This window comes from Amphibalanus amphitrite, unplaced genomic scaffold (genome assembly GCF_019059575.1).
Source record: "Amphibalanus amphitrite isolate SeventyFive unplaced genomic scaffold, NRLGWU_Aamphi_draft 001917F_arrow, whole genome shotgun sequence".
Lineage (NCBI taxonomy): Eukaryota > Metazoa > Arthropoda > Thecostraca > Balanomorpha > Balanidae > Amphibalanus > Amphibalanus amphitrite.
The window spans coordinates 69,788-81,583 of NW_024883410.1; the positions used below are offsets into that span (position 1 = coordinate 69,788).

At 53.0% G+C, this 11,796-nt stretch overlaps 1 protein-coding gene across 1 annotated transcript in view; it reads right to left on the minus strand.

Annotated features, from left to right (window-relative positions):
* The window catches only part of LOC122375776 (protein pelota-like), a 29,890-nt gene extending 18,548 nt beyond the window's left edge, over nucleotides 1–11,342 (minus strand). The window contains exons 1-5 of the mRNA XM_043355275.1: nucleotides 10,890–11,342; nucleotides 9,792–9,884; nucleotides 8,655–8,805; nucleotides 7,830–7,943; nucleotides 598–738 (exon numbers count right to left, since the gene is read on the minus strand). Of these exons, the coding sequence (XP_043211210.1) occupies nucleotides 598–738; nucleotides 7,830–7,943; nucleotides 8,655–8,805; nucleotides 9,792–9,884; nucleotides 10,890–10,930 (540 nt within the window). The 5' untranslated portion in view covers nucleotides 10,931–11,342. The remainder of the gene's footprint in view (nucleotides 1–597; nucleotides 739–7,829; nucleotides 7,944–8,654; nucleotides 8,806–9,791; nucleotides 9,885–10,889) is intronic.
* Nucleotides 11,343–11,796: the final 454 nt, after the last annotated feature.

The following is an 11,796-nucleotide window of genomic DNA, read 5'->3' on the forward strand; positions in this document are numbered from 1 at the left end:
TTTCATCAAAATTATTTTTAAGTACTTTTGCATGCCCAAATGACGTCCGCCAAAACACAATCATTTTTACATGGTTTAATAGACATCGTTAGCAAAGGAATATCATATCAAATCAATGCTTAGTAGCATCAGCCACCAGCCTCCCGCACACCGTGCACTAATCACCACCATAGGCGACACCTGGTGTCGAGAATGGTAAGGCACACTTCATGCATTGGCCGCTGATACCAGCGCCACCAAACTCGCCACCGGGGATAACGAGATATGAGGAGCTGGCATTTTACCTCGAGATATGATAGCACGCGTGTTCCCGTAGCATGAAGTTGAATGCAGTAAAATGACAATGTTCGACCAAAAACTTGAGATCAAATGTATCATGTCAACGTCCATGCCATTTAACCAGGAGCCTGCCACTAATAGGGTTAAAACCGTAAAACGACATGATCGAACATCGACACTGCAGCCTGCAGGAAAAGTAAAACGACGAACTGGCAGGCAGCATTGGAAGCACACCAACGCTGCGACAAGGGGTCCCCTAAGTAACCTGACTAACTCACACTTAGCCACCAGTTACTTCACACACGCGGTACGCCTCACCTTCTCGTGCTGCGAGGTGTGCCCCTTACGTTTCCTGGGGATGGACTGGTCGATTTTGGCTCTCACAATGGTCATACAGGAGGTGACCAGGCAGACGTGAGCGATGCCCTCCTGCATAACCACCGCTGCCAGATCCGCGTGCTGCCCGGCACACCGCGTCACAAGGTCATCAGGGCGGCCAAACGGCACATCAAACATATTACAGACCGCCTGGCAGTGGAAGGAAGAATAAATGAAAACAGCGATCGTCAGCCAGCAAAGCATCTGCTCCGAATGTGTTGTCAAATATTTCCTATCATTACAAATGCAATAATAGCAGGCTTTCTGTTCCTTGTTTGTTTGTTTATTGGGGCTTAAGGGCGCGCCGACTACAAGGTCATTTTGCGCCCATAACTATATACAAGTAAAGCAAGTGTGTCACAAGAAAACCGACGTAATAAAAGGCTTAAAAAAGCCTAAAAGCTGGTTAAAAAGAGCAAAGAAGGGTAAAATACTCCAAGCGTATCGTAAAAGACAGCTGACTAGGCGTAAGGACTAGATTAGAATAGACGTATGGACTAGTTGGTTTGGTATCAGATCGAGTAGATTACTTGGAATTTGATTGAACGGATAAAGGAAAAGATGTTGCCAGATAAAACCCAGGGTGACTCGTCACCCAGCAAGTGGCGGACGGTGATATCCGGAGCGATGCGGCCCAGGTAGCGAGTCCGGTCCGGTTCCAAGCGTTGACAAGATAAAAGCACGTGGGCGACGGTGAGAGGCACGGCGCACCCGCCGCAAACGGGCTGCTCATCTCCGCGGAGAAGGTGGCCATGCGTCGCATACGTATGACCGATGCGGAGCCTGCATAAAATCACTTCGTTTGACCTGTTGTCTTGCGAGCAAGACCTCCAATGCTCCAGAGTCGGCTTCACCTCTCGGAGCTTCCTGCCTCCACGCAGGCGCCACTCTGCCTGCCACTCCGTTAGAATAAAAGATCGTACAGCAGGGTAAAAATCACGCGCCGGCAATGGCAACCGACGAGTGCAGGGTGCTGCAGCAGCACGCCTTGCAGCCGCGTCTGCCAGCTCATTGCCATGAACGCCAACGTGACTGGGAATCCAGCAGAACTGAACAGATTTACCCGATTGTTCTACTGACTGAAGCCGAGCTAAAATGTCTTGAACGATCGGGTCGGCTGGATTAAAACTCCGTAGGGCCAACAGGCTGCTTAGGGAGTCCGATAAAATCAAGTAAAAAGGTCCGTCCGATACCTCAATAAAACACAAAGCCTTCTCGATGGCAACAAGTTCCGATGAAAACACCGAGGCGAAAGATGGCAACGAAAATGAACGGGTATCGTCGCCAGCGACGAAAGAACAGCCCGCTCCCTCAGGTGTTTTAGAGCCGTCTGTGAATACAGGAATAAAACCATCGTAAGAGGCAAGGTGTTCCAAGGCTCGGACTCGTGCCTCTGCAGGCAGCAACTTGCCCTTTGGAACTGCAGACAGCGAAAGATCCACCTGTGGACTGACACTTTTCCACGGTGGAGGGGGCGCAGCCCAGGTACGACGAACGTTACGCAATGCTATGTCAGCTATTGAAAACAGTTCTTTCATGCGCACTCCGAACGAGGGTCGTAACCTTCCGTTACATCGGGTGGCATGCCGTAAAAAAACGTATGGGTACGTCGGGTGCATAGGAAATTGGCGCAGTTTCAGCGCGTACCGCATACCCAACATCTGACGGCGGAGTGAAAGTGGCGGTTCATGCGCCTCAGCAAGAATGCTGCTCCTGGGCGAGGTGCGGAATGCTCCGGTGGCTACTCGGAGTGCTGCATGATGGACTGTATCCAGGACCCTCTTGCTAGATTCACTCGCTGAATCGTAGACAAAAGAAGCGTAATCTAGCTTCGATCGTACAATAGATCGATATAGAAGAAGAAGGGTCCTGCGGTCCGCACCATAAGATGTGCGGGCGACACATTTTAAAACGTTCAGGGATTTAAAACATCGTTCCCGAAGCGTTCTAAAATGTTCTTTATACGTTAAACGACTGTCAAAAAAGATCCCAAGAAACTTCGCCACCGGACGAGTAGGAATCATCTGTCCATAGAGCTGGATTCCCAAGGGAAGGTCGCCGCAGCGGCGGCGGCAAAAGTGCATAGCGACGGTCTTCGTTGTTGAAAAACGAAGACCGTTGTCTCGACTCCATCTCTCCAACCGCGTCACTGCAAGCTGCAGCTGTCTGGCCATATGCCGAGCGCTTGAAGCGGCAAACCAAATGGCAAAATCATCCACGAAGAGCGATCTACCGATCGAGACCGGCAGATCATCAGCGATGTCATTGATCGCCACTGCAAAGAGCGCCACACTAAGCACCCCGCCCTGGGGAACTCCGTTATCTTGGGTAAAACTGCTCGAAAGACTACTGCCAACTCGGACTTTGAACCGACGACCCGATAAAAAGTTCTTAATAAAGAGGCCCATCCGGCCGCGTATGCCGTACTTGTGTACTTTGGAAAGTATTCTGTGTCGTAACACTGTATCATAGGCCGCCTCAATATCAAAGAACAGTGCTCCAAGGTGCTTCTTTTCAGTAAAACAGGTGCGTATCTCGGTGTCGAGGGCTAAAATGTGGTCAACAGGGCTGCGGTGCTTTCTAAAGCCGCACTGGGCGTTTGTAAAAACACCGTGATGTTCCAAAAACCAGCTAAGACGCACATTGACCATCTTCTCCATCAGCTTTGAAAGCGATGATGTGAGAGAGATGGGCCGATAGTGGAGAGGGTCATGTCCCGACTTGCCAGCCTTCAAGATAGGAATGATAGTGGCTTCCCGCCAGGTCTCAGGGAAAGTGCTAGTCTCCCAAAGCGAATTGAAAGTTGCTAGCAGCGCCTCGAGGGCAACTGCTGGGAGATGACGGAGCATGTCGTTGTGGACAGCATCCGGACCTTCTGAGACGCTGCGCAACGAGCTGATGGCAGACGTGAGCTCAGCCATAGAGAAAGGCTCATTGTACATCAAATTTTCAGCTGTGCTGAAGTCCACGGCGGCTGGTGCAGGTCGTGAGGACGGCTCTCCTCGGCAGCGCTGATAGAGTGCACGGCCTATCGTCTCTGCGACGTCTAAAGGGTGGGATATGTCCGTGTTGTTCACTCTTAAAACCGGAAGCGGAACAGAGCTGAACCGGCCTTCAATGCGCTTCATGCGTGCCCATATCTGGGTCGTAGGAGTAAAACGGTTTAAGGAACTCACGTACGTGCGCCATGAAACAGCCTTTGCCTCTTTTAAAACGCGACGGGCAAAAGCCCGCGCTTTCTTAAAAGCGATGAGGTTCTCAGTAGTACTACTCCGGTCAAACTTTCTAAAAGCGCGCTTCCTGGCACGAATCGCATCTCCGCATTCCTTGGTCCACCACGGGACCGGAGGACGACGAGGCTGACTCGACGTCTTGGGTATGCACCCGTTTGCGGAGTCAATGAGTAAACATGTAAAATCCTCTGTAGACATCACAGAGGGGTCGGCTCTGGATAAAACCGTGGCCTCTACGGCGGCCTGGAATTCGCCCCAGTCGGCCTTCCGAACATTCCACCTAGGTGGACGGTTGCCTGACACTGGGGACTCCTGGTGCTCCAGCCACACTGGGAAGTGGTCGCTCCCGAGTGGGTCGTCATGGACGGACCAGGTAAAAAGCTGAGCTAGCCGCGGACTGACTAAGCTCAGGTCCAGAGCCGATGTTTGACCGGAGGGTGTTGTAAAATGGGTGCGCTGTCCTGTATTTAAAATACACAGCGCCTCATCGCGGATAAAAGATTCTAAAAGTCGACCACGAGTGCCAGTCGTGTCGCATCCCCACGCCAGGCTATGGGCATTAAAATCGCCGACTACCAGGACCGGAGGTGGAAGCTCATCGACAAGTCGATGCAGCTCAACCACCGGGAGCGCTATACCTGGTGGTAGGTATAAAGAGCACACTGTCAGTTCCCGGTGGTTGAAATCAACTCTGGCGGCCACCGCCTGCAGAGGAGTCTGCAGCGGCACCTGGCGAGCAGGTACGCTGTGGTGAACCGCCAGAAGCACACCTCCATGGGCAATGGTAGGGGTGTCCAGGTCTCTTCTAAAAACAGAGTAGCCCTTGATGGCAAAGGTAACGTTTGGCGCTAGCTTGGTCTCCTGGAGACCTAAAACAAGGGGTGTGCGCCAACGGATAAGAGACTGTAGGTCCTGGTAGTTGGCCCGGAGGCCTCTACAGTTCCACTGTAGAATAAAAGGCGTGGTTAAAAAGGCGCAAAAAGGGCGCGTATAACATGAGGCAAAGGCGCACACAGATACCTGACTGACCACAAAAAAGGTAAAAAGCACCGAGAGAAATGCACCTGGTAAAAAAGCGCAATAGCGCGAAAAAGATAAAAGGATAAAAGAGGAAATGACTAGACTGAAAGACTAGACTAGGTCCTCTAACTCCGAGGAGGCGCTCCCCCCGTAGCGGATACGGGGGTGCCCTGAGCCCTCTCGGTGAAGCCTCCCTTCAGCAGAGGCAGATCGGGCATGGCTCGGGCCCGGCTGGGGCCTTTTCGACCGGGGGGCGTCGCCCTCCGAAGGTGACCAGCTCGGGGGCGTCTGCCGCTTGGCGAGGCGCCCTGGAGCCGCGGAGGGCTGTTGCCGCCCCGACGGGGATGTCGAGGCGGCGGCCTGTGTCCTCGACACAGGCGTCTCTGGCAGCGGCGGTGGTGGCCGCCGCTGCGGAGGTGGAGGAGGCGGCGGGGGACCCATGATGGGCCGAGTCCCCGCCTCAGGTGTCTCCGGGGTGTCAGCGGCGACAGCCGCATTGGCACTCCCGGAGGCGGAGTCGGCAGACGAGGCTTCCTTAGCCTCGAGGGCCTTCTGGACGAGGCGAGCCCTCCTCGCCTCACGTGCCCTTCTCTCCTCCTCCCCCCGCCGCAGAGCCTCCTGCACCGCCGTAGACGGTCGGGGGCGGGGCGGGGTGGGTGGCGCCTTACTCTGCGCCGGGGGGCGCCGACCACCCTGTCGGCGCTGGACGACGATCCAATCGTCTCCATTACCGTTCGCGGCTGGAGCGGGACTGGGTGGACCCCACACTGACTCTTGAGCAGCCTGCTCTGTGTTGCTCGGCGGCGCACGAGGCGCCGTGTTGTCCGCTGAGTCACCAGTGGCTACGACGGTGAGGCCGAATCGTTTGAGAAGCTGCACGAGCTGTGCTACGCTCATCTGGGAGGCATCGGTAGAGTTTGTGACTCTCACCTTCTGGGCATACGAGGTCTTCGGGTGACTCTGGTTGTACACCTCCCGGGCCTCTTTGAAAGACAGATTTCTGGTAGCCTTGATGGTCATGATCTCTTTCTCCTTGACGTATGCAGGGCAAGACCTATCATACGCGGAGTGCGGCGTCTGCCCCTCTCCGCAGTTGACGCATCGGGGGGTCTCCGAGTCACAGGTTTCGTCAGTGTGGTCCTGCGAAGCACACTTGGAGCACGTGGGTCTTCCTCGGCAGTTGTCCTTTGTGTGGCCGAAACGTTGGCAGCGGAAGCAGCGCATGGGCGCTGGGACGAAAGGCCGCACGCGAACCTTCACGTAGCCCACGCGAATCTCACTCGGCAAGTCGGTAGAGTCAAATGTCAGAATGATGTTGTTGGTCGAGACCGTGCCTCTCTTCGTCATGATGCGGCGAGCCGCTGTCACGCCGAAATCGGCGAGCCCGTCCGCAATATCCTCGTCGCTCACTCCCCTCAAATCGAAACAGTTAATGACCCCTCGTGAGGAGTTCTTAGAACGGTGGGGCTCCACTGTAAGCGGGATGGAAACGAGCCTCCGGCCGGATGCCCGTCCCTCGGAGAACACGAAGCGAGTAGCGTCCAATGCTTTCGCCGCCTCCTCGCTTTTCCTGAACTCGACCTCCAGCGCGCCATCACGCATCCGGTCACAACGAACTATCGAACCAAACCGGTCGCAGCCATCCTTCCGCTGGAAGGGCGACAGAGAGCTCAGCTCCCTGTCTGCGCTCCGGAAGATGAGGATCTTAGGAGATCGTGGACCTTTTTCAAGCACCGTTCGCCTGTCGGCCGAGGCCAACGGGCGAGGATCGGCCGAGGCCGAAGGATTGGTAAGAGTGGGGGAAGGGGGGTTGGTCGAGTTATCCATGGAGTGTGCTTGGTCTCCGCCAGCTCGGCCGCCGACGCTCCGCAACGGCGCCGCTACAAGGCCTGGGACGGCCGAGCTGACTGTACGGGACTTGGCGGCACCTTCCGCGGGGGAGAGAGAGACTCACCACCCCCCACGGTCGGATACCGCCTCCTCCCTTGACGCCTAGCCGAGTCACCGCCAGGGGCAGCGACGGATCAGTCCCACCGACGGAGGACGAGCACAAGTGCCCGAACCCCGCCGGCGACACCTCTCAGACACCACCCCCGGCGGCGTCACGACTGGGAATGGCTCCTCAAGTGCGGCGCCCCACTGAGTGTCCCGCCCTTACAGAACTCAGGGCCAAAGAGGCGTGTTGCCCAGCCACCGCGACTGGCTCCGCACGGTGGGGGGCTCAACCTCCAGGATCCCGTTGTCCTGGGGTACGGGTCGGCTCGCCTAGCCTAGTAAAACCGGCTGGTACCCGAGGGGACGCCACTCCCCTTACACTAGCCCAACTCGGCTGTGTTCCTGCGGGTGCAAAAACAACGAAAAAGGTAGGAAAAGAATCAGAAAGCTGTGATCGAAAGAAACGCGGACATCCGGTGAAAAGCAAAGCAAAAGCAAACAGAGACCGCTCAAGAGAAACAAAACCACGAAAACCAAGAAAAGTCGGGCCGTACCATCTGTCCAACCAGCGATCAAAGCAAGTCGCAAGCAAGCATGGGTCAAGCTGGGGCCGAGGGGGCGCTACTCCCCTTGCTGGCCGAGGCCAAGGCCGCCGCGGGGCAAAGGCCCAAGGAACCCAGTCCGACAGCGACCCCGGCCACTGCCAACCCCCTGCGGGGCCAATCCTGCAGACAATCCATCCAGTAAGCAAGGCAAGTCCAGGTCAAAACGCGCGTCAAGCTGGGGCCGAGGGGGCGCTACTCCCCTTACTGGCCGAAGTCACAGCCGCCGCACAGCCGGAGCCAGATGACCCCGGCTAAGCAGCAGCTCTGACCACGGTCAGCCCCCTGCGGGGAGTTGATATTTCACGAAAAGATGACATTACAATGTCAACCATCATCACAATGACCGAAGCTAACCGCAGGTCGTCGCCAGCGACCGTACCTGAGTGGGGTCACAGGCCATCTCCACCCGCTCGATGGAGATGGAGTCCCAGTAATTCTTCTGCAGAGAGAACTTTCGATTGGCTTCTATGTCCAGGGTGTGGTACGCTCCCATCTGCCAGAAGAGGAAAAATAAGCTCGTAAAGCAGAAAAAAAGGAACATCTCTCCGGCACCCGTGACACTTTGGGGCCGGATAACACAGAAAAACGATTCCCTATTTCAACCAAGATATGTTACAAGAAAAAAACAGACGCATCTAACCAGGGCTGCGGAGTCGGAGTCGGTCGGAGTCGACAGTTGTGACCGGAGTCGGAGTCGGAGTCGATTTTAGAAACCCGAGCCGGAGTCGGAGTCGAAGTCACCGAAAATCTGTCGACTCCGCAGTCCGCAGCCCTGCTAGGTCTGCGGAGTCGGAGTCGGGAGTTGGAGTCGGTCGGAGTCGACAATTCTGCCCGGAGTCGGAGTCGGAGTCGGAGCTAGTTTTTGAAAGCCGGAGTCGGAGTCGGAGTCGGAGTCGCCGAAAATCCATCGACTCCGCAGCCCTGCATCTAACAGACAATGGCTTTACACAATTAATAGTTGACTAAAGCCATCGGTGATACGGCCTTCCGGCAATTTGTTAAAGCTAGATAAAAGTACAAAAATGCACCAAACACACTGTGGGCATGGGTCGTCTACCCCCATTTCGGAGCTGTCTGTCTAATGGAGCAGACCTCCGAAACACTTCAATCTCAACACTCTGGGCCCGATACTATCGCCGCCAATGTAAGATCAACCGTTTACTCTGACCCCATCCTCGCGTAGCTCGCTCAGGCGGTACCGCACCTTGACATACTGGTTCTCCTCCACGTTCCTGCCCTTGATGCGCAGCACGGCCGCGTGTGTGTCAAAGTCCATATCCTCCGCCTGAATGGTGAGGGTGGTGCGCACTCGGTTACTGGAGGAGGAGCCCGTGGCCGACTCGGTCTGTACCTTCCTGAGGGCGGAGGGGAGGACGGTTACAATGTAACTGGAGGACGAGCCCGTGGCAGACTAGGTATGCACCTTCCTGCGGGTGAAGGGGGGGGGGGGGCGGTTACAATGTAACTGGACGACGAACCCGTGGCCGCCTAGGTCTGCACCTTCCTGCAGGTGGAGAGAGAATGTTACAAAGTTACTAGACTGGGAGCCCGTGGCCGACTCGGTCGGGTACATAGTAACAAGTACCTGGACTGAATAGTAGCAAGGCATATGCGTGTATTGTGTACTGTACACTGCACATGTCGAAGGAACAATTCACTTTCATGACTACTGCTTAAGAAAGAAGAACATGTTACTCATAAAACTCACTCGTTACTGCATAAGTCGAATTAATATGGAGTTTTCTATATAACATTTCAATGCTGCAATGTCTACTATTTAGGTATCAGGCTGACCTCTCCATGAAATCCTGTGGTGGTGCAAAATACACATCTGGGGTTCACATAGGCTGCAGCAGTATTTTTAGCACAATTGGCATTGCTCAATAATGATGATTTTTTTGGGGGGACAGGGGGCGCCCCGACTGCAAAGGCGCCCATAACGTCGGACTGTTAAGCATAAAACACGGAATAAAATGGGTTGCAACCAATAAAACCACCCTTCTGCAAAAGAAACATCTACTAAACACACTTGACGACCATACACATGGGAATTTCACCAGACCGAAAGCCTCACGGTTCATGCCGAACTAGGACGAGACGACCCGTCGGCCCCACTTGCGCTGGCTCGTACCTCGTTATGCGGCTCGTTATGCGGCGGTCACCGCGAATGCGGAGCCCCCCTGACAACAAATCTGCCCCAGGGGTTGTCCGCCAGCCTGGTAGGTGGCCCAGGGAAGACTGGGAAGAGGGAAACCTGATGCCGGAAAGTTCGATCAGGGTTGTTCGATGAGGTAAGTTTTCGTTAGCAGTACACACAGAAACACACATACAGCAAGTTCACCTGATTGTCGAGGCTCGAATTGCATCTCCCGGGTGGATGAGATTGTAGGCGTGCCAAATGTCCTCAGCATCCTCAGGAATCAACGCAACAATTCTGAAACAAACAATTAGGTAGGCACTCAGATTTTCTTCCAAATTTTTTGAGTTATTCAGCGTAACTTGCAGAATAATGTGGCTGAAGGCCTTCTCTGGTCACTCATTTAAAAGTTGTCTTACTATCACATGATGGCACTCTAAAGTTGATCTGCCTGGCATTTAAGAACTTCAACCTGCCAGTGTGATCTGGTTGGATAATTTCTGTAGTGCAAAATGTAATCTATTAAGAGCAAAATGGTCCTTCCAGTCTTCACAGAAATAAGAAATTGAATATTTTCTGTATCAGAATTTGGCAGCAATATCCAGCCCCCCCCCCCAATTCACTTGAGGTCAGTTGCGACTTGTGGGCATTGGGGTTGATCAAAATTTGTTTTCCAAAACTAATGATTAGTTAAGTATATTACTGCTTTCTCCAACTTCCAAGGCCATATGTGCTCTACTGAGGCTCCTCACGTGCTGTCACTGCTCCTGCTCCTGAGGCTCCGATCATTTGTGATCACACAAATGTATATAATATGTAGGTACATTTTATTTGTCGCTGTAACAGCGGTGCATAATAAAGAATGATGATGATGATATGGTGCCAATCTATGTTGTGCTAATTTCTTCAGTTTTTTTAAGGATGCAAAAGGAGGGAAATCGCCTTCAACTAAAACAATCAGATAATTGCAGAGCTTCCTATTGCGCATAGGTATCATAAGAATCCGCAGAAGCTGAGCCATCCAGCCATGACCAGAATAAGCTGGCATCTTTCACTTTTTCAAATACTGATGATCCTTGGAAGGTTCAGGTAGATAGCCTACAAAAATAAAACGTCAATGAACTATATTATAATCATAATTCACTGGACAGATGTTTGAAGATGACCATAATTAAATACGGTCCATGTTGGATATATCTGAACTCCAAAAAGGTTGTGAGACCAAATTGAAGGGAGCATGCTAAGCTGAAGCACGCTATATTAAGACAAGAAAGCAAATTAATGCATCAAATAAAAGCATACCCTTTCCCGTCCTTGTCGATGTCCTTGCGCAGTAACTTCATAATTGTTGAAAATCAAACAGTGCTATGATCCAAATGTCTTCAGAAATCTATTGTATGCACCATTAGGGACAGATATTGGACGCATTCAAACTATTGAGGTTTAAAAAGGCATAAAAACTAGACTTAATCCTCCAACATCTATCGTTGCACACAACACACACACATGTCTCTCACTCGGATGTGCTTTTCAAGGACACGTGCTTCGGCTTTCATTTGATGGCGCGTTCGTAACATACAAATGACGTAACACACTTTTGTGGTAAATTTTTCACATGTAATTTCTTTTTATCTTCACTAACAAAGCCTTAGTTATCATATGTATATTCATTAAACGTATTCTGAATAAAAATGTCTTTAAAATTGCATAAAATGGGTAGAGTTACAGCAAATGGAGTCATTTCTTAGCCATTTCTAAGTTGCGTCACATTCGTAACTAGTGCGTGGAATTTATCTTACACAAGCTTGAAGGGATACCTTCGTATTGCCTTTAGTCCGTAAAGTAATATTTTGCTTCCTATCGCCTGCTCGTCAGAAGGCAACGGTCTTATGCCGCGCCGGCCGTCGACTGTGGTGGTCATTTTGCCGGCGAGGTCTGCTTTTTGGGCCCTCATACTGGCTGGCTCTGAGATCCCTACGCCGAACTCCGAGGGCCAGTGACGTGACGGATCCAGGGGCGGGGGGGGGGGGGGGGGTCACAACTCACATGGCTCATGAATCCCCCTTGGGGCCCGGGGGCACCACAGGCCTGACAGGGGCACTACAGGTCCGCCAGGGGCGCCACAGGCCTAGCAGGGGCGCCACGGGTCTGTCAGGGGCACCACAAGCTTGTCACACAGGCCTGTCAGAAGCACCTTCGGCCTAGCACG